The 24,119-nt window shown below is 40.2% G+C and overlaps 1 protein-coding gene across 1 annotated transcript in view; it reads left to right on the plus strand.

Annotated features, from left to right (window-relative positions):
* LOC132210692 (mucin-6-like) overlaps window positions 1-24,119 on the plus strand; it is a 149,807-nt gene that overhangs the window by 30,996 nt on the left and 94,692 nt on the right. The window contains exon 7 of the mRNA XM_059652221.1: window positions 21,859-21,953. Within this exon, the coding sequence (XP_059508204.1) occupies window positions 21,859-21,953 (95 nt within the window). The remainder of the gene's footprint in view (window positions 1-21,858; window positions 21,954-24,119) is intronic.

Raw genomic sequence — 24,119 nt, forward strand, 5'->3', positions numbered from 1 at the left:
TATCTTTGTCACTACTTCAAAAAAAATCAATCAGGTTGACATGACATAACCTTTCCCACAAAAAGCCATGCTGCCTGTTGCTAACTAGTCCATTTTCTTCCAACTGTGCATATATCTTGTCACACACTATCTTCTCCAAGAGCTTCCCTGCCACAGATGTCAGACTCACTGGCGAATAATTTCCTAGATTATCCTTGTTCCCTTTCCTAACAATGAAACAACATTGGCTAATCTCCAGTCCTCTGGAGTTTTTCTTGTGGTCAAGGAGGATATGAAGATATCTGCTAATGGCCCAGCTATTTCTTCCCTCACCTTTCGCAGTAACCTGCGATACATCCCATCTGGCTCTGGGGACTTGTCTACCTTAATATAATTAAAGATACCTAAAACTTTAATATATTGACATTCTCCAGAGTATTTTTACATACATCCCTGACCTCAATGTCAGTCATGTCATTCTCCTCTGTGAATGTCGATACAAAGTACTTGTTAAGGATCTCTCCCACTCCCTGTGGCTCCATGTACAACTTCCCTCCTTTGTCCTCGAGAGGGCCTACTCTTTCCCTTGCTACCCTTTTTCTTCCAATATATACAAATAAAACGTTGGGATTCTCCTTGACCCTGTTTGTTAAAGTCATTTCATGGCCCCTTTTAGCCTTCCCAATTCTGCCTTTATGTTCTCATTGAATGGTGGATTTGGCCAACTCCTGGTCCAAAGTCTTATGATTGTACATCCCTATACTGCTGAGGTGTCTTCAGGCTTGAAACTATTTCCTGGGTGGTGTCAGCTTCATTGCTGAGAAACAAAGGTAGAATAAGAATAATGGATACACTCTTACTTCTGTCACAAGGTTTTAAGTCAATTTCTGTTACACACTTTAAGCAGATAATTCAGCCTAAGGTTTATGTACAATCATGAGGGAGGACTACATTAAAGAGCCATTTTGACTGAGACTTTATATGTTGAGTAGAACTTTTAGTTGCCTGACTCACCATAAGGTGGTGGACCGTGGAAGTGATTTTGGCTGCATGGAGAAAGCTGGGAAGGCTTTTAAAGGGTCGTGGAATTATCAGAGCTTGTTGAATTGTGAATATTAGGACCTGATGAATCTATGGGATCAGGGCAGGGTGGAGTAATGAAAAGTCATGCATTGGTTGTTGTGTGAGGATATTAGAGATTGCGAAGGGAGCCACCTAATTCCGGCTCTTGGAGAAGATAGTGAGGGCAGTTAATTTCAGAATCCATCAAAGCCTCAGTCTGAACTTGCTAAGTTACCTAACATCTGAGGAGTCCAAGCTGACAGCTGTTAAGTTTCAAAAGCTGAATGACAGTGCAAATTACAGCATTTTAACACATTTAAACTGCTAACCTGCATCCTTGGATTGGGTTGGTCTGCCAGACAACATGTGGCCCGGCAGATGCTTCGGACATTAGGTAATAAACACAATTGTATGTTAAATTTAAAATTCTGGCTTTGACTGTTTGGGTGATTGCAAAGTGTCATCAAATGACAATTGGAAGAAAAATGCCGAAGTTCTGCTGGGATTTTGTCAATACTTAAAATGCTGGAGAAATAAAAGCATTGATCTTACTAATATGTAGCTCCTTGAAATTCACGGCATTATAGGTAGGCCTTCACAGATTTGTTAAAGATATGATGATTTAGTGATTATAGTGAAGTCATCCAGGTGACCTCACAGAATATAATATCCCTGATTGGGGCTGTTAATCTGGTCCGGGCAGGGAGCCCTGGCTGGAAGATATAAACAGGAATGTCAGAAGTTCTGCTCCCTCTGAGAGCTGGTTCTGAGGGATTGGATCTGTGTCTAGGATCTCTCCTGCCCTCCCCTCTCCTCCCCGCTCCTCCCCCAACGTGTAACTCAAGGGAGACTTGGTGATGGGTACCAACCTCCATGGAATTATTTCAGTGATGACATTATAGTACTGTTTATGTTTCGCTATTATTTAGTATTGATTTGATACCTTTGATCAGCTCATGATTTATGTAGGTGATTGATATTTTTGAATGATGTTAATTAGAAAACTATGAAAGGCTTTCTAGTAGTCCTGTGCACATCTTACTTTCAATCACTTTGAACAGCATTTAATTCTATAAATGAAAGCTTCCTATGTGGACTTTCCTTGCAGCTATTTACAGACACCTGGTGTTTCTTTTTGAAGCTGTATGGCCATGCAAATGTGCAGCAACATGAAAGATTCTGTTTGGGCTGTGTGAAAATTGGTTCTCCTTCAAGCAAAAAGTACTAAAGCGTATCTGCACTGAAAGATACTTCCTGGGTTTAATGATTATGCTAGTCTGCAAATGACAGATCTCAGAAGCTAAGTAGACTCACACCTGCTTATTAGTAGGAGGGCTGTTGTGCCATAGTGGTGGTATCCTTACCTCTAACTTAGATTTGGGTTCCAATCCAACCTTAGGATGTGAAAGTTATGGAGATGTGTCATAGCATGCGCAGAAAAGGTAAATTTAGGACTCTTGTGGCACAGTGGTAGTACCCTGACCATTAGATCTGGGTTCAAGTCTCATCTGCTTTAGAGGTGAGTCATAATGTGTGAACAAGTTGATTCAAGACATCAAGAAATCACCTGGGTGCTCTGACAAAAAAAAAATGAGATTTGTTCCTAATGCTGTGTTTCTGAGGTTAAAAGATGAACTTTTGCCGGCCACCTTTCTTTTACCACAGAAGTGTGATTGTTGATGAGATGAGATGATATGTAATGAGCAACAGTAATGGCGTCCAATTTGTTGTGAATCAGATCATACCATCACAAATATGTTAAGAAGGTAGCCTATCTTATCTTAAAGACAACTCTAAGGTGTTGCATTCCAGACGCAGTTTGATTGGTCAAACTACTCTACTTTAAGCAAAACACAATTTATCTACACGGAATAGTTACAATACAGAAAAAGAGAAAAATTAAAGATTTGGCTTAACTGTAACCCTGTTGAAATGCTTAACAAAATATTACATGCAGTAAGTATTACTAATTAACTTTTCCAATATCGTAACATCCCATAAATACATCTTTGGCAAAGGCTAAGTCAATAAAATAGATTGTCTCACATGCAATTCTAGCAGCCCAGGAGGAAAAACATCAAGATAAAACACAGTGTAGTTGGAATAGATGCATTGCAGCAACCGAGACAGCAACTGCTCCTAAGAGAAACAAAAACTAAAGATCCTAGTTCTGAGAATTTGACCACACCCATTCAGGGTGCTTAAGTTGTTCCAACTTCAAAAGAAAATGCCAAGGCCTCACCAACTCTAGTGATTCTGTGAAGACTCCGCAGAACCTCTGCATTAATATTTCTTTATTAAAAAGAAACAGGACAAAATAGACCTCTTAAAAACCATAGTATCTCCCTCCTTAAAAAAGAACTATAAATGTACAAACATGGCACTATTTTTAAACCCTTTAGTCTTACACTGTTAATACACTACAATACATAGTCAGAAGGCATGTGACACTAAGTTATAGTCCACCAGGTTTATTTGAAATCACAAGCTTTTGGAGTGTTGTTTCTTCATCAGGTGAAGTCGAGGGAAACACATAGGCACAGAACTTATAGGCAGATAGATCATTGCAAGATAATTCCAGGTAATTAAGAGCGTCAAATGACAGTACAAATGGTGAGAGTGGAGTGTTGACAGGCTGAATAAAAAGTCTTTGCAGATGATTAAAAGTACCAAACGATGTGAGTGAAGTATCAACAGGTAAATAGCAAGTGAAGGGTTGACCTATGATCTGATTAATTAAGACAGAGAGATCATTACCAAAAAAATCAAAAATAAGATGGCGCTTATTACTGCCTTGAATGGATTTGCATGATTAGGTGTGGCCAATAGTAGGACAATGGTTAACACAGCTTTCAGGCTGTCAGATGCCTTCTAAGAGTCCTCAGTCTACTGAAATTTTCTGACCTTCTTTAATAAGGTCAGTCAGTGGAGAAAACACACTGCTAAAATTTTCTATGAACTTTTGACAAAAACCACTCAATCCCAGGAATCCTATCATTTCCCTCTTTGTCAATGGTATGGGAAACTCCCTAGTAACCTTTGTTTTCACATCCCATGGAGCTATCTCTTCATGTCCAATGACATGACCCAATAACATGACTTGGGCTTTTGCAAACTCACTCTTAGCCAGGTTTATCATTAAGCCCACCTCCTGAAATCGATAGATGGTACAAATGTTCCTTTCGTATGTGCCTAAAAATCACCAGGTCATTGATGTACATCACACGAATGCGTAATCCAGAAATGACTTCATTGGTTCATTTTTGAAATGCAGCTAGCATATTTTTCATACCAAATGGCATGACTTTAAATTGGTACAGTACATTCTGTGTCATGAAAACTGAAAATAACTTCGCTGTTTCAGATAAAGCTACCTGCCAGCACCCTCTGAGTGAGTCCACCTTAGAAATATAAGTTCCTTGTCCCACCTTCTCAATACAGTCTTCCAATGGTGGAATAGGATAGGAATCAAATTTTGTAACTGCATTGATTTTGCGATAGTCCACATACAGTCATTGAGTATTGTCTGGTTTTGGTACCATTACTACGAGCGAGTTCCATTATGTTGTCTTCAGATGTTTGTTCAATCTCCTTTAGAACTTGTGCCAACTTTACAGGGTTAAGTCTATAAGGATATTGCTTAATTGGAACAACATTTCCTATATGTACATGTGTGATGGGCAGCACGGTGGCTCAGTGGTTAGCACTGCAGCCTCACAGCACCAGGGACCCAGGTTCAATTCCAGCCTCAGGCGACTGTCTGTATGGAGTTTGCACATTCTCCCCGTGTCTGCGTGGGTTTCCTCCGGGTGATCCAGTTTCCTCCTACAGTCCAAAGATGTGCAGGCTAGGTGGATTGGCCATGCTAAATTGCCCATAGTGTTCAGGGGGTGTGTGCGTTATAGGGGGATGGGTCTGGGTGGGATGCTTCAAGGGGCGGTGTGGACTTGTTGGGCCGAAGGGCCTGTTTCCACACTGTAGGGAATCTAATCTAATTAGAGTAACGCTTCCCAACTTATTCCCACACATCTCCCCATGTCATTGTAATAACTTTCAGGTCATTTCAATTTTTCTCTGGAAGATAATTCAATGATTTATCCCAATTTGAGAACTTCTTCTTGTCCAAATAAATTTGAGGAATGTCCAATTCAGAGTCATCTGTTCTTGGTTCTTCAGTCTGTGTTGTAACCAGTAATGCTCTCCTGCTCTATCAAAATACCTTTTTGCACATATTCACGAAGCACATTCTTGGATACACTCATTCCTCTGCGTGTGTGTTTTGATATAACTGCTTTTGTTTTTCATCTTTCTGTTATAATTCAGCTGACTTCTTTAAACTAAAAATATTCACTTTGTCTTTCACTCCTTCTTGTTATTTTTTTCTCAACTGACTCAAACATAGTCTCTGATAATTGAACTTCAACAGCCTCATCTTTATTCTTTGTTTTCTCCTGCTTCAACCAGTGACTTCGTGACTTTGCTATCACAATCAGGAAAAAAAAACACCGAGGATATACTTCCCGTAATACCTCAGTTGCCTGATTTTCTACTGACTTTTCAATCACATTAGGCATTGCTTCCACATACGATGCAGTATATCATTACCAAGGATAAACTGAATTCCTGGAACTGTGAATTTCTGTACTACTCCTACTACCACACCACCCCACTTTTCACCAGACTCTCCAACTTTACTTATATAATGCAATATTATATCGCCATCATAAATTCCACATGTTACTGCCTTTTCTGACAATACTCTTGAATTACATGTCTCATCTCTCACTGTCAAAGATTGAATTGCTCTCAAATTTCTTAAAATCTTAATTTTTTTACTTGCTTCTCCTGGCATATACGAGCAAACCTTATCCTCACAAGTAAATTCTTTAAAGAGATGTGGCACTTCCTTCTCAACGAACCCCTGACCAGATTGTACATTCTGCTGTAACGTTTTAAATTATGTTGTGCTTTTCCTTACCACGGCTATGAAACTACTAACACCTAACACCCATTGCCTTTGAGTCCAATAATCCTAATCTTAACCTGGAATTAGAGATTTTGATACCAATAAGAGCCCCCACTTTGTTGTGGACCAGACAAAACCCCCTCAAAATATATTAAAAAGGTAATATAGACCCTAACTTTTCCGTGATTTTTAAGGGTAAATGTAAGGTGTTGTGTCCCAGATGCAATTAACTTGGTCAATTAATGTTAAGCAAAACACACTTTATTCATACACTATTGTTAAAATACAACAAAAGAAAAAAAAACTTCTTCCACTACATCATCTGCCTGGAATTTTGTTTTGGTTGTAGTGTCTCTTGTCTGAAGTCGATCCTATGAAATAAATAACTCCTGATAGGTAAATGAAGTACGATTCTGTTGAAGGATGGAATGCTGTTGTCTCACACTGCTGTAAAGGAGATCATAATGTTATCTCAGATCACCATTCTTTTATGTAAATTGAAATATAAAGGAGATAACAAGGTGTAGAGCTGGATAAACACAGCAGGCATCAGGAAAGCTGATGTTTTGGATCGAAACCCTTCATCAGAAATGGGGGAGAGGAAGGAGGTTCTGAAATAAATAGGGAGAGAGGGGGAGGCGGATAGAAGATGAATAAAGGAGAAGATAGGTGGAGAGGAGACAGTTCAAAGAGGCAGGGTTGGATGCAGTAAAGGTGAGTGTAGATGGGGAGTTAGGGATGGGGTAGGTCAGTCCAAGAAGGATAGACAGGTCAAGGAGGTGGGATGAGGCTGGTAGTTAGGAGATGGGGGTAGGGCTTGAGGTGGGAGGAGTGGGTAGGTGGGAGGAAGGATAGGTTAGGGATGCCAGTAAAGGTGAGTGCAGATGGGGAGTATCCATTTCTGAAGAAGGGTCTCGAACCAAAACGCCAGCTTTTCTGCTCCTCTGATACTGCTTGGCCTTCTGTGTTCATCCAGCTCTACACCTTGTTATCTCAGATTCTCCAGCATCAGCAGTTCCTATTATCTCTCTACATCCTGATAAATGTCTTTCTAACCCTCTGTAGCTTAATAATATCATTCCTATAATTAGGTGACCAGAACTGGACACAGTACACCAGAAGAGACCTCACCAATGTCCTATACAACCTCAACATGACTTCCCAACTCCAATACTCAAAAGTACTGAGTAATGAAGGCAAGGTGCTAAACACTTCTTTTTTAACCACCTTGTCTATGAGTAATACAAATACCAAAGAATTATGTACCTGAATCCCTATGACCCTCTGTTCGCGTGCATGCCCAAGACCCTATCATTAATTGTGCAAGTTTTACTTGCTACCATTGAAGTTCAGACTTCTGTTATGAAGGTTGAGGTTTCCACTGTGCAGCCATCATATGTGTTGTTCAAGCTCCCTAAAAGTCTGCTCCCTTACATTTTGTGAATCAGAATGGCTTTCATTTTCTGTGTGTCGTGTACATGCGAATGGATTATGCACCTGAATCTCGCTGGTCAAGGATAGACCTTTTTGCCAAATAGCTGCTCTCCAATTTGTTATAGTAACTCAAACAGTGGGAACATGGCTGAATGAAGGCATCATGACTGCTGCCTGGTTAGCAGATACTGACTAACTACTGGGTGCTGCCAGTAGGATCCTTTCTATTTGCAGAATTGTCATGTGGTCCTTGCCATGTGACATGTATGCAGTCAATGGTAAAATGGGAAATATCCCCTTCCTAATCCCTTCTCTAGCAGTTTGCTTGCACAGTATTTTTTCTGTCGATTCTTCCTGGCCTGCTGTAATTAAAGTGCTTGTCTGGATGAATGAGTTAGAAGACCATGGTTAGAGCTCATTAGAGTCATAGAGATGTACAGCATGGAAACAGACCCTTCCTTCGGCCCAACTTATCCATGCCAATCAGATATCCTAACTTAATCTAGACCCATTTGCCAGCATTGGCCCATATCCCTCTTAAACCCTTCCTATTGATGCACAGAGAAAGCTGGGTGTTCAGGCCCATTGTATCCTGGAGGTGGCGACACAGGTCGATAGAGCGGTCAAGAAGGTATATGGCATGTTTTCATTCATCGGACAGCGTATTGATTACAAGAGTTGGCAGGGCATGTTATAGTTGTATAGGACATTTTTTTAGACACATTTGGAATACTTTGTACAGTTCTGAGATGTATAGACAGGGTGGATAGGAAGAACCTTTTTCCCCCAGAGTCGGGGACTTAGTTACTTGGGTTCATGATTTCAAGATGAGAGGGAAAATGTTTAAGGGAGATATGCGCGGAAAGTTCTTTACACAGAGGGTGGTGGGAGCCTGGAATTGTCAGCGGAGGTGGTAGAGGCGGGCATGATAGCATCATTTAAGATATATCTAGACAAATACAAGAATGGACAGGGAGTGGAGGGATACAGATCCTTGGAAAATAGGTGACCGGTTTAGATAGAGGATTTAGATCAGTGTAGGCTTGGAGGACCAAAGAGCCTGTTCCTGTGCTGTAATTTTCTTTGTCCTTTGCTCTTTGTTCTTTATTCATATACCCATCCAGGTGCCTCTTAAATGTTGTTATTGTACCATCCTCCACCACTTCATATTGTAGTTCATTCCATTTCTGCACCATCCTCTGCATGAAAAAGTCGTCCCGAGGTCCATTTTTAATCATTCTTCTCTTACCCTAAACCTATGCCTTACAATGTTGGACACCCCCACCCTGGTTAAAAGATCTTAGCTATTCACCCTATCCATGACACTCATAATTTTATAAACCTGCATAAGGTCACCCTTTAGCCTCTGATGCTCCAGAAAAATAGCACCAGCCTGTTCAGTCTCTCCTATAACTTAAAAGTTCCAATCCTGGCAATCCTTTTAAATCTTTGCTGAACCCTATCCAGTTTCAAAACATCCTTCCTATAACAGGGAGACCAGAATTGAATTGCAGTATTGCAAAAATGACCTAACCAATGTCTGAACAACCACAACGTGACTTTCCAACTCCCATACTCAATGCACTGATCAATAAAGGCAAGCATACCAAATGCTTTCTTCGCTATCCTATCTAACTGTAACTTCACACTCAAGAAACTTGCACTCCAAGATATCTCTGTTCAGCAACACTCCCAGTACCTCACCATTAAGTCTAAGTCCTGCCCTGATTCACCTTTCCAAAATGCAACACCTCAAATTTCATCTAAATTAAGCTCCATTTGCCACTACTCAGCTCATTGGCCCATCCGATCAAGATCCCATTGTAACCTGAGGTAACCTTCTTTACAGTCTGCTACCTCCAATTTTGGTGTCATTTGCAAGCTTACTAACCATACCTCCTATATTTACATGAATCATTTATATAAATGACAAAAAGCAGTGAACCCAGCACCAAGTCATGTGGCACAACACTGGTCCTTAGCCTCCTGTCTGAAAAGCAACCCTCCACCACCACCACCCTTTGTCACCTACCTTTGAGCCACTTCTGCATCCAAATGGATAGTTCTTCCTGCATTCCATGTGATCTAACCTTGGTCAGCAGTCTTGTTGGATATCTTACTGAAGTCCGTATAGATCACGTCTACCACCATCATCAATTCTCTTTGTTCCTCAAAAGACTCCATCAAGTTAGTGAGACATGATTTCCAATGCACAAAGCCATGTTGACTACCCCTAATCAGTCCTTGCCTTCCTAAACACATGTACTTCCGATCACGCGGGATTCCCTCCAACAGTTTACCCACCGCCAATGTCAGGCTCACTCATCTAAAGTTCCGTGGCTTTTCCTTACCATCTTTTTAAAATAGTGGCACCACATTAGCCAATCTCCAGACTTCCAGTACCTCACCTGTGGCTATCACCATAAGACCATAAGACATAGGAGTGGAAGTAAGGCCATTCGGCCCATCAAGTCCACTCCGCCATTTAAATCATGGCTGATGGGCATTTCAACTCCACTTCCCTGCGCTGTCCCCGTAACCCTTGATTCCTTGTGAGATCAAGAATTCGTCGATCTCTGCCTTGAAGGCATCCAATGTCCCGGCCTCCACTGCTCTCCGTGGCAATGAATTCCACAAGCCCACCACTCTCTGGCTGAAGAAATGTCATCTAATTTCAGTTTTAAATTTACCCCCTCTAATTTTAAGGCTGTGCCCATGGGTCCTAGTCTCCCCGCCTAACGGAAACAACTTCCTAGCGCCCACCCCTTCTAAGCCAATTTGTATCACTAATACAAATATCTCAGCAATGGGCCCAGCAATCACCTCCCTAGCTTCCCAGAAAGTTCCAGGGGATACCTTATCAGGTCCCAGGGATTTATCCACTTTTATGCATTTTTAAGTTATCCAGCACTATGTCCTGTATAATATAAACATTTTTACAAAATGTCGCTGTTTAATGCCCCATGTTCTATATCTTCCATATCCTTCTCCACTGATGCAAAGTAGTCATTTAGTATCTCCCCCAACTCCTCTGACTCCACACATACACGGCCTTGCTGATCTTTTAAGGGGCCCTATTCTCTCCCTAGTTACCCTTTTGTCCTTAATGTATTTATAAAATTCCTTTGGATTGTCCTTTATCCTATTTGCCAAAGCTATCTAATGTCTCCTTTTGCGCTCCTGGTTTTCCTCTGAAGTATAATCTGACTGCCTTTATACTCTTCTAAGAAATGATTCGATCTCTGCTGTCTGTGTCTGCCATATGCTTCCTTCTTTTCCTTGATCAGTACCTCGATTTCTCTGATCATCCAGCATTCTCTACATCTGCCAGCCTTGCCCTTCACCCTAACAGAACCATACTGCCTCTGGACGCTGTATCTCATTTTATCTCATTTTTGAAGACTTTCCATTTTCCAGCTATCCCTTTTACCTGCAAACCTTCGCCCCAATCAACTTTGGAGAGTTCTTGCCTAATATTGTCAAAATTGGCCTTCCTTCAATTTAGAACTTTAACTTTTAGATTGATTAGGACAAAGGATTTTTTTGTTACTATTTGTCATTAAGCATGCTCCCAATGAGTCCAAAGGTTAACTCCTTTAGGAGTATTACATGGACACGAGGTAGTGGGAACCAGTTAAAATTAATTAAAGAAAAATTGATAAACAAAAGCTCAGACTACGTTTTCAGCCTGTGTTTTGGACTTCAGAGGAAAATTAAGCAAAGCATGTGAACTGGCTAAAAATTATTTAAAAAGTACTTAACACCATTGCTTGGAATTTGCACATTCTCCCTGTGACTGCATAGGTTTCTGCCAGGCATTTTGGTTTCCCTCCACATCTGAAGATGTACGCGTTAGCTGGATTGGCCATGCTAAATTGTCTAGCATTCAGGGATGTGCAGGCTAGATGGATATCAATATGGGAGATGTTACCTATAAAACAATATCCTCCAAGTGATTAACTCAAATGAGGTAAGAGATGATATCATGATGAACAATGAACCGAATCATAGTAGGCCAAGTTCACTCAGTGTGATGGCACCGAAACCAGATTGAGTTATAGAGTCATACAGTATGGAAACAGGCCCTTTGGTCCCAACACATTCATGTCAACCAAGTGTCCCAAACTAAGCCTGCCCTATTTGCCTGCATTTGACCCACATCCCTCAACCTTTCCCATACATGTACCTGTCTAAATGTTGTAACTATACCTCTACCTCCACTTTCTGTGGCAGTTCATCCTATATGAGAACCACCCTCTGTGTGAAAAAGTTGCCCCCTCAGGATCCACAAAAATCTTTCTCCTCTCACTTTAAACCTATGCCTTCTGGTTTTGAAGTTCCCCACATGAGGGAAGAGATCTTATCTCTTCCAGTTCAAACTATCAAGGAATCTGCCTTCAGTCATTTGAAACTGACCTCTCAACCACTTAGTGCAGGAGATCTTTGGCCTACTTTGGAAGAATTGCCTCCACTGTACTAAGTGTGGGAATACCTCTTAGGTTAGGATATCCAGGAGGTAATTCGTTCCTCTGAATATACATAAAGAAACTGTACCCCAATTAGGAAATTAACCCCAGAATGAGGTAATATAGAGATTTAAATGTGCATGTAAGATGGATTCTTGTCAGCAAGGACATTGGAAAGAAGACTCCCGGGTTTTGCTTTAGGTAAATACATCCCAATATCCCATGTTGTGTAATAATTAAACCCAAAGGGCACAAGGAGCTTACCTCACCTCATTCCTTCATTGGTGGAGTTCATCAGACACAGAAAAAAATACCCGGTTCCATATATGAGGAACGTCACCCAGCACAGTCAGTGGGAAAATACTCCCCAGAACCAGATAATTGGGAACAAAACTGAAGGTATAGATGTCCATGGTGCTCACCCCAAGGACAAGTATTAGGAGGAATTATGAAATAAGGAGAAATTCTGACAAAGTCTCATCTATGTGTGACAGAAGGAATGTATTCAAGAAACTGAAAACATGGGACAGCATCTTAGGAACAGATATTGGACCACACAGCCCAAGTCCAGAGAATGGAGTAGGTTTTCAGACACATGGATGAACAAATTTCTAACTGAGCTCATTCCTGCAAAAACTAGAATGGATGAGAAGAATCCCAGATCCCTGTTTGACGAAATCCACCCTGTTCAAAGAGGTGGGGAATTGGCACTGGGCTAAATTCGTTGTATGTTGTCTCCAAATCTTGCCAAACATCCTACCACTTGTACTGAACGTCCCTGGACAGTGATTAGAAGTCAGAGTTTATCTCTCCCTTTGAACACTGAGACCAATACCCTGGCATAGCTGATATTAGCTTACTCAGCACAGGACAGGGATTGAAACTGGACCTTTCATGATTTGTATGCCACTGCATAAACCCCTTGACCTAAATTATCAGTTTGCATTCTATTATAAAGTTCCATATTGATTATTGCAAAGTCAGTGTGGTAAGACAATAGAGTCACATCCTGTTCTGGGATTCATGGATTGCACTGAACGAATTGGACATGGATGATTTGTCACAAGTATTGACTTGCCAACAGGATATTTGAAACTATTGAACATAGTTGATGGATCGGGTCAAAAGTAAATGGCTTTTGTAACACCAGGTGGACTTTATTAATGCAATGCCATGTTTGGGATAAAAAATACATCAGCATTCCAATGATTAATCAATAAAATCATTTAAGGACTCTGTAATTGTGTGGTTGACATTGACTGATCCATTTCTAGCCAAGTCTGGGAGGAACATTTACCCCACTTGATGACACTTTGATGACCTACAGAAAGCCAATTTGGTTATGAATCTGGTCAAGAGTGAATCTTCCAAAGCAATGGTGACTTATTTAGGACACACTCGGAGCAAAACTACCTTAATAAAAGAAAGTTAGGGAGATTTTGTGTTATCCTGTGTTGAGGGCAATTTTGTGTTCTATTAGTACGAATGGATTTTATCTCTTGTAGGACTTCAGCACAGTCATTGCATTTTCAATGAATTTGTGATGACAGGCAGGAAATTTGACTGGATGCAAGAATATCAGAGCTTCTTTAAAAACTGAAAGATGTGCTCACAATCACACTGCTGTTAGCTGTGCTGAACTGTGAAAGGCCCTTTATGGCTCTGTATCAGTGACTCTGATGGAGGGACTGTTTGACTGCAAGTTGATGAGATGGGGATCCAATAGCTTGTTAGTTACTTTTTAAAGGTACTGTCCACTTGCAGTTGTACAGACCTGAATTCTTTGACGTTAGGACAAATTTGGGGCAAGAATTTGATTGTTTTGGTGGAGCTTAATTCATAGAATCCCTACAGTGTGGAAGCATGCCTTTCAGCCGATCGAGTCACACTGGCCCTCCTAAGATTATCCCACTCTCTACCCCATCCCTGTATAATCCACCCTAGACACTATGGGCAATTTAGCACAGCAGGTTAGGTGGAAAAACCTGCACATCTTTGGATTGTGGAATGAAAGCAGAGCACCCACAGGGAACCCATGCAGACACAGGGAAATGTGATCAGAGATAATGGGAATTGCAGATGCTGCAGAATCCAAGATAACAAAGTGTGAAGCTGGATGAACACAGCGGGCCAAGCAGCATCTCAGGAGCACAAAAGCTGACGTTTCGGGCCTAGACCCTTCATCAGAGGGTCTAGGCCCAAAACGTCAGCTTTTGTGCTCCTGAGATGCTGCTTGGCCTGCTGTGTTCATCCAGCTTCACACTTTGTTATCTTGGATTCTCGAGCATCTGCAGTTCCCATTATCTGTGATCACAATTTTAAGCTCGCTGCAAAGCCTCTTCCAGGGATGCCTAAACTGAAGAAGTTACCCTCTGATGAAGGATCTAGGCCTGAAACATCAGCTTCTGTGCTCCTGAGATGTTGCTTGGCGTGCTATGTTCATCCAGCTTCACACTTTGTTTACAGGGAAAATGTGTGGAGTTTGCATGGAGATTTGCCTAAGACTGGAATCAAACCCAGGTCCCTGGTACTGTGAGGCAGCATTGCTAACTTGTACTGAATAATTTGAAAATCGTTCATGTGCTTAGAAAAAAAAATGTTATGCACTCTCAATAAAATGTTTGTTATATCAGGGACACTGAGTGATGCGCTGCCTGGGGAAGTGGTAAGATATGGTTGATATGTGACTCATTATGTCAATATTTTACTGATGTTAGTGTGATGTAGAAATAGGGTTAATCTGATAGTTGATGGGTAATGAAAATCTCTATTTAAGATGTATTTTCCTTCTTCAGGAGGAGGTGAGATGTAAGGTGTATCATTTATTTATATTTAATTGCATTTATTTTAGAGCTTGAATTTTAAACTAATGACATTTACATTTTTGTCTGGACGTATGAGGGGGTTTAATGATTAACTTGTCAGTATTTCTGGATCATGTTTTAAAATAAAATAAAGTTCCCAGTGTGCTAATGGGAATTCATTTGTATTGAGATCGTTTTTATGTGCTGACAGAATAAACAGGTGAAGTGCATTAGGTTTTTAGTCAGAAGGGCCCAGTGTGTTCTTTTCTGCTTTGGGGATACCATATCTTGGAAAACTGTTTTGATTCAGTTTGCAAAGGTCCAGATGGAAGGCAGATGTGTAAAACAGCTTCTCTTGAAGAAAGACATTAGTTTAGAACTGTTAAGAAATAAGTTACCTCAGTGTAAGGAGTTTAATTTAGAAGTTCCAGATCAAAAAACAGAAAAACTAGGAACAGGAACAGGCCCTTCTTCCCTTTGAACCTCATCTACTATTCAATATGATCACTAATGATCTTTTATCTCAATGCCATATTCCTTGCCGTGCCTTTTGATGCCTTTAATATCTAAAAGCTTAATTAATCTATTTCTTGAATATACTTCGTCACCCAGACTCTACATCCCTCTGTACTAGCAAATATTAACAACAGTCATCCTGTGGAATATTATAGTTGATCTGTGTCATGTGGGAACTGTGTCCCTTTAAGGTAAGAATCATTTGGCACTGCTGAATCATCAGCCAGTGCTCAGGGGCTTGTTTGAACCTGTTTTGACCTTAACAGAGTGCACAGCTTTGCAATAAAATTTCCCTGTTTGTTTGCAGCAAATGATAAGTTTCTATGTTCCTTAGTGCTGACTGAAGCCTCGTAACTGCCCAGATCAGCATAGTGACCATCCTCTGAGTGAAGAAATATTTCCTCATCTCAGTCCAACCTGTTTTCTGAGATTGTGACCTCTGGTTCTAGACTCTTTAAAGGGGTGGGACGGGGGTGGTGGGGAGGGAATATCCTCCCTACATCTTGTCTTTTTATGTCTGTTAGAACCTCTTTGTTTTTTGAATCTCAATAAATACTGGCCTGTTAAACCGATCTTTCATAATACAATAGTCCTGTTATTTGCGTGTATTAGTCCAGCGAACCATCGCTTCACTCCCTATATGACAAGTATGTCCTGTCTTGGGTATGATGATCTAAACTGCACACAATACTCCCCAACTGTATTCTGTTTCATCCTTTTTTAGTGTAACATCATATTGTTAACATCAAGTTTGCAGTATTGCATGCTTAGGCCTCGGGGAAAGAATTTTTCTTTTAAATAATAATTGAAATACATGTCAAGTCAGATTTGTCTGGGTTCTGATTTGTCAAGTAATAACATCAGCTGGGATCATAACAGTATGCCATTTAGGTTTTTTTTTAAATAATTAATTCTCTCATTTGCCAAATTCTTTAAGCAACCTGAATGGTGGGCATGCCTAGCAGAACTTCTTCAAGATGAGCATGCCTGAGGAAGGATCACCAGACCTGAACCATTAACTCTGATTTTTTTTCTTCACAGATGTTGCTGGACCTGCTGAGCTTTCCCAGCAAATTCTGTTTTTGAACCCAAATGGTGGAGTAGACTCAATGGGCTGAATGGCCTAAAACTGCTCCTATATCTTGTCTAATGGTCAAAGCAGGATCAGTTTCCTGATTTCCATGTTGAACAATGTATTGCAAGGTTTTTGTCTGATTTTATTTCAAAATAATTGTGAACAGTGAAAGCATCTGTTATTCCTACTTGAAAATATAGGCTACACCTCTATAGATAAAGGCAGCAGTTTATTTTAATTATTGACACTATATTATTGTTGATTATTGATACTAAAGAACCATTGTGTAGGGTACCGTGATTCCATCATAGGAGAACAGACAAAATAAATCAAGAATTAAAAGTTTTTATTTTTTGATAGTATTGATTATAGCTGATCCAATTTAAAGTACAACGTCATCAGAAATTGATTTTTTTCTGTTTCAAATGGTTCCTTTTCTGCTACAACATCTCCCAATTATAAGGCATAACAAAGAGTGTGAAAGCATCCTCATCACTCACCTAGTTGGGGATAGGCACAGCTATGCTCAAGAAATTCACTATTGTTCTGCACACAACCAGTTCATAATAAGTATCACTGAAATTGGACTCCGTGTTTGGCCTCACATTCACTGACACTCATTTAAGTGGGATAACAACAATATTGTAGGAATGGGAACATCATCTCCTCCAAAGATCTTTCTATGCTATTTTGTCCTCATAATATGTCACTAGTCTTTTATAAGAATTAGTCTGAATCATGGAACTCTTACTTACCATTACTGCGAGAGTATGATCATCATAAGGATGCATCAGCAAGGAAATGAATCATTATTCCAGTTAAGGACACCCAATGATAGCCAGCTACTGTGACCTCACCAATGTTAACTTGCATCTATATGCTAGAATTAAGAACTTTTTATTAACTTTGACCTAGCAGTTTAACTCATGTATTAGATTCATAAATTCTGAGATTGTGTGGTCAGAAACTAGATAATTTAGTTTGACTGCAGTCATTCACTGCATTATCAAGGGAGTACTTGATTGTCAAAAAAGATGAACTGTGAAGCCAAGTCCCATCAGCTCTTTCAGTTGGAAGTGAACAACTCCATGGCATAGTTCAAAGAAGAACAGGAAAATTCTCCCAGTTACCTGGCTCTTATTAATTCCCCAGTCAGCACTGAGAAAAGATGTTTATTTATTTCCATGCATTGTGTGAACTTGTTAGACAGATCTTTGCTCGTGTATCTTCTGCATTACAGCAGTAACTACATTTCAAAAGTGTATCATTGCCTGGGAAGCCCTAGTGACTTCTTCAAGTTGTGAATGGGATTATAACACTGAAAGTTCTTTCATTCAATAAAGGTAACACTTCTTGGGGCTATTGTATATTAAAGATTTAAATTATATGTTAATGGTATTAATTGAAGACATTCTTGGGCCCTCTCAGTAGACGCAATTTAAGGTTTTTGGATCAGGAGGCATAAACTTGGAATACATATAAAATAAATAACTATGAAAGATTTGCTCCAGGTCTGTCTTTCAGCAACTAGCTTTCTGAATGAGAACATGTAGCAGAAAAAGATTATCAAAAGGTAGAGATTTGATGCTTAGACTAAAAACTTCAGACAGAAAACTCCTAGGAGCTGTTGCCAAAGATGGCAGAAAACAGTTGTAAGATAATAAAATGTGAGGCTGGATGAACACAGCAGGCCAAGCAGCATCTCAGGAGCACAAAAGCTGACGTTTCGTTTATTATCTTGGAATCTCCAGCATCTGCAGTTCCCATTATCTCAGAAAACAGTAGTAAATGGCCAATGTGTAATTACCCTCTAGTATTCTCAGAGTCTAAAACATGAACGATTGAAAAATGGCATAGATATATTGACATTAATTATGACTTGCATTTTGCTACCATCTATGATTTTGGCATTTTCACTTTCTCCAGGATATCAGAAATTTATGCAGTTGGCTACCCAACATTCGAATAGTGGCGAAATTTTAAATGGTCAAATACTCAAAAGTAGGTGTCAGCCCAATGGTGATATCAAAGATCCACAAAACATGGATGAAGCCACCTTCAGCAGAAACAACTAAGATTATCAGAAGACAGAACTGGCACAGCAGTGATAGACATATTTAGCCCAGGGGTGCCCAAAAAAACTTACGCGATGCTTGAGATGTGCCTTAAATTATCTCTGTGATGAACTTCCCAAAGCAGAAAGAAGTGATACATGACACGTGTCACATGTCAAAATGACACATGATGAATTCTGATGAAGAGGATGGTGATAATGATGAACCCAAATAAACTATACTGGTCAAAAGATATTTAATTCGTGCAAGGAATTTGCTCATTGTGGACTTTAACTGCGCAGTGTAGCTGCATAAATAGCTTTAGTACTTCTACACTAATTGAACTTACCAGTTAAAATATTCTTTAACTTTCTAAGCAATAAAGATCAATACATAATTGAAGAAAAAAAAGTGCTACTTTATTTAGATTTGGTGTTGAAATCATGTTAAGATTACTAAAGGGATATGGGTAGTTTTGAGTGGATCAGCAAAAAAAAATAGCAGGTGGAGAATGTTGTGAGGGGAAAATGTTATCTTTTACACTTTGGTATGATGAAAGAAAAAGCAGATTATTATTTAAATAGAGAGATATTAAAGAACCCTATGGTACAGAGGGATCTGTGTGCCATACTAAAAATTGCTAAAAGGTATAACGCAAGTACAGGGAGTGATTATGAAGTCAAATTGAATACTGTTCTTTATTGCAATGAGAATGGAATATAAATAGAGTAGAATTTTGCTACAGTTGTAAAAGTCTTTGATGGGTCCCTGTATGAAGTATAAGTTTATTCTCAAGTAATAATATAATTGCAGTTCAAGGCAATTCAAAGAACATTCATTTAACTCCTTGGGAGAAACTAGAACTAGGAGGTACAAAATAAAAATAAGGGTTCTATGATTTAAAGTAGATATGATAAGACATTTATTCTCTCAGGATTTTTGGTCTCTGGAATTCTCTTCCTCAGAGAGCAGACATTGAATATTTTCAAACTAAGATAGGCTGCCAAAGTTAGATAGCCGTCAGCGAAGTAAAGTTGAGGTCACAGCCATATCAGTTTGGCAGAGCGAGTTGAGGGAGCCAACAGACCTACTTCTGTTCCTAATCCATATGTGATTCAACAAATATAGATGGAAAGGCAAGTTATGAGAGGTATACGAACAGCTTATAGAAAACTATTGATAGATTAAGAAAGTGGGCAAAAGGGTGACAAATGGAGTGTAATGTAGGAAAATATGAAATTGTTCATTTTGAAAGGGGGAACAAAAGACAGTTTAAATGGGAAAAAAAACTACAGAAAGCTACAATGCAAAGGGACTTGCAGGTGCTTGTGCATGAAACATAGGAACACAGACAACTAGTACACTGGTGCGGCAGGTAATCAGGAATGTTGACCCTTATTTCAAGGGGGTTGGAATATAAGAGTAAGGAAACCTTATTGCAGTGTACAAAGTGCAGGTGAGACCAAATGGGGAGTACTATGAACAGTTTTGGTCTATATAAGAAAAGTTATTGTTTTGTCGGAAGCATTCCCGGGAGGGTTCACTTAGATAATCCATAGTCTGGAGAGATTCATTTAGGACTAGAGGTTAAACAGGTTGGGACTCTGCAAATCAGAATTTTAGAAGAATGAGAAGTCATTTCGTTGAAACATATAACATTCTTAAGGGGTTTGATTGGGTAAATGCTTTGACCTTCTCCCCATGAGAAAGCCCAGAACCAGAGAACATAGTCTCAACATTAAGGGCTGCCAATTTAAGACTGAGATGAGATTTTCTTCTCTGAGTGCTGAGAGTATTTGGAATTAGTCCCCTCTGTGAGCTGTGTGAGTAAACTCTTTGTGTAAATTGAAGGCTGAGATAGATAAAAACTTGATCAGTAATCAAGAGTTACAGGGAAATAGCAGGAAAGTGGACATAAAGATCAGCCATGATTCCGTTGAATGGTGGAGCAACCTCAAAAGTCTGAATGGCCTACTCTTGTTCCTATTTCTAATGATCTAATGGTCTTAACTGTAAAATTGTGTCCTTAGACAATGCTTCCAGGGTGTAATTTTTTTTGTTGAGATATTTGTTTAAAAATTGTTAATGGCGCCCTGCTTTTTTGGTATCAGTGAGGAAAGCTTTTAGACATGTACATGTAATTTTGGGTTTCTTCTTGATTGGCTCCTACCATTTGAGCAGGTGGGATTGGCAAAGGAAACGAAGGGAGGGAGCAAGTGACAAATGGATTAGGTACAGAAGGATTGGAAAGCAGGCTAGTGCAGCTGACAGCAGGAATTAGGTGGGAGCGGAAGATGAGACAGAACAGGAAGGGCAAAGGTTAGCTGGGGACCAAGAAGCAGGAAGGATCGAAGAAGGGAAAGGATTAGAGCAGAAGGTGAGAAGGAGTTACAAAGAAGTAGAGATTCATTGTGGGAAGTAGCAGAGGTTATAAGTGATGAAAACATTAAGATGGAGTGAAAAGCAAATCACAGATAGTAGAGATTGGAACAAGAGGGAGCCAAAAGTCTGTAATGGGCATCAATGAAGAGTGTGATAGTGGGCAATGATTTGGTGGTAGGTGGATGTGGCAAATAGAGCCAGAGGTGTAAGGAATCAGATGGAGGGGATCATGAAGGAAACCAGGTGGAAGTGGGAAGCAAGTGGTTGACTATAGTGAAAAGCATTGGAGGACAGAAAAACTGGGAGTATACGGAAACTAGGAAAGAGCATTGTGTAAAGTCAGCGATAATAGAAACTATGCTTGTTCCATTAGACAAAGTAGGAACCGAGTTCCTGTTTGGTGGCAAAATGCATGGATGAGAAATTACAAGTGTTTCTAAAGGAATGGATCTCACAATATAATGCTCTGTGCATAATATAGAGGCTTTTGATTCAATTTAACTTGAAATTTTGCTTATATACAGTAAATGTGATTGTTTACAGCAAAGTAAGGGTCCAGTTCTAAAAGAGCCATATTGGACTTGAAATATTAACTGTCTTCTTCTTCCCTGGCATGCTGCCAGACCTGTGGAGTTTTCCAGCACGTTCTGTTTTTATTTAAAAGATTTGTTAATTTTATAGATGCTGTTTAATTGTGTGCAAGTAATGGGTATCAAATTCAGATCCACTTGAGACCCCGTAAATAGATACAGAAACTTGAGGTTTTTTGGCTAGGGTGAATATACTTTAATATGTAATTCTGCAAATTAATATGCAAGGATAAAGTTTACTCCAGTTCTGTCCTTCATCAGGTGGTCTGCTGGAATAGAACACAAGCTATTCTGAATTGAATTTCTTCCCTGTTGGAATTGCCAAACATTTGTAAATGCAAATAATTGTTTGATTACCATGTTGAGCAAGGAAACAAATTTTGGGCTGTGGGAATTATGTTTAATGAAATACAATTGTACTGAGAATTTGTCGGTTTTTGACAATCATCAGAACCAATAATGCTAAAACATTTACTTTAAATACAGTACTTTAAAATTTCTCACGAAATATGATGCTTTCCATTTAACAGAGATGTTTGCTGAGGTCCATTGCTCTGCATTGTTGAAAGAGAGCTCCATATTTGGACAATGTCACAACTACTTGGATCCCATAGAATTTTATAAGGCAAGGAACTGTTTATGCATGTTTTTCTTTGGATCTTTGTAAATTAAATTACTTTTGAATGACATTTAACTCAATAGTTATAGTTACGTTATATCGAGAATGAGCGATCATGGTTTTAGGCTAAGGGATGGTGGTTTTAAAACCAGAGTTGAGGAGAATTACTTCTCCCAAAGGGTTATGAATCAGGAATTAACTGCCTGAGTGTGTGGTAGATGCTGGGACACTGAATAAATTTAAGGAGGAGATGGACAGATTTTTACTCAGTAATGGGTAGAAGGGTTATGGGGATTTGAGGCCGAGATGAGATCAGTCACGACGGCGTTAAATTGTGGAGCACACACGAAGGGCTGAATTGCCTACTGTCTCCTAGTTCTTATATTCTTATCATGTTAAATATGAGACAGGTCATAAGAATTTTGTCTTGTGTCAAACTTGAGTTTACTTGGCTCTTCACTCTGAAAGAGCTTAATTTAGTTTCACCAGTACAAAAAAAAGAGACTCCATGTTAAAATTGCATACACATGAATTTAAGGTAAATGCAGAAAGAGTTTGGTTGTGACCACCAGGAGTAGCTTGGCTGCAGCATGACTGACCTGAGCTGGTTGAATCTGAAAGGACATTTCAGCAAGACTGAGATAATGGGAACTGCAGATGCTGGAGATTCCAAGATAATAAAATGTGAAGCTGGATGAACACAGCAGGCCAAGCAGCATCTCAGGAGCACAGATCAGAGATAATGGGAACTGCACCACACAACCAGCCCAGCTCTTCCCCCCCACCCACTGCATCCCAAAACCAGTCCAACCTGTCTCTGCCTCCCTAACCGGTTCTTCCTCTCACCCATCCCTTCCTCCCACCCCAAGCCGCACCCCCAGCTACCTACTAACCTCATCCCACCTCCTTGACCTGTCCGTCTTCCCTGGACTGACCTATCCCCTCCCTACCTCCCCACCTACACCCTCTCCACCTATCTTCTTTACTCTCCATCTTCGGTCCGCCTCCCCCTCTCTCCCTATTTATTCCAGTTCCCTCCCCCCATCCCCCTCTCTGATGAAGGGTCTAGGCCCGAAACGTCAGCTTTTGTGCTCCTGAGATGCTGCTTGGCCTGCTGTGTTCATCCAGCCTCACATTTTATTATCTTATTTCAGCAAGACTGAGTCTGTGGCAGGTGGTGAGGGAACCAATAAGAGGGAAAACATACTTGACCTCACTCCCACCAATCTGCCTGCTACAGATGAATCTGTCTGTGACCGTATCAGTGACCCCTGCACAGTCCTGTCTTCATATTGGTAATATTTTACATTGTGTTCTGTGGCACAATCACTATGCTAAATGGGATAGACTTTAAATAGATTTAGTAACTCAAGACTGAGTATGGGGCACTGTGGGCCACGAGGAGCAGCAGAGTACTCCAGAGCGATCTGAAACCTCATGGCCCAGCATGTCCCTAGTTTGCCATTATTGCCTGGGAGATTTCAGAGATGCTTTAATTGTGGCCATGTTCAAGAAAAGGGACAGGTTCAATTGTGGAAACTAGAGGGATTTCCCTAATAACCACTATCACTGGAATCCTTCTTAGCCACCATCTTCCACTGGATTCAGAGCTCCTTCCTGTGTCTCAACGCAGCTTCTGCCCATTGGGGGGAAAAATAGACATGGTTTTCAGAGCGTGACAAATACAAGAAAAGTGCAGGGTACAGAACCTACCTCTCTACATTGCCTTGTTTGAACTCTGAAAGGCCTTTGACTCTGTTAGTCATGAGGGATTGTGGAGTGTCCTCCTCAGATTTGTCTGCAGAAATCTGTCACAATATTTCCTCTTCATGGAGTTTAGAAGGATGAGGGATATCTGATTGAAACTTGCAGAATACTAAGAGGCCTGGATAGGGTGGATGTGGGGAAGATGCTTCCATGAGTAGAAGTGACTAAGTCGCAAAAGCACAGCAGTGAACTGAGATGAGGAGTAATTTCTTTAGCCAGAAGATGATTAATCTGTGGAACTCATTGCCACATATCCCATAGAATTTCAAAAACAGAGTTGAGGAGGAATTACTTCTCCCAAAGGGTTATGAATCGGGAATTCACTGCCTGAGTGTGTGGCAGATGCCGGGACACTTGACCCCCTCCATCTGATTCCTTACACCTCTGGCTCTATTTGCCACATCC

Source organism: Stegostoma tigrinum, chromosome 17, assembly GCF_030684315.1.
Source record: "Stegostoma tigrinum isolate sSteTig4 chromosome 17, sSteTig4.hap1, whole genome shotgun sequence".
NCBI lineage: Eukaryota > Metazoa > Chordata > Chondrichthyes > Orectolobiformes > Stegostomatidae > Stegostoma > Stegostoma tigrinum.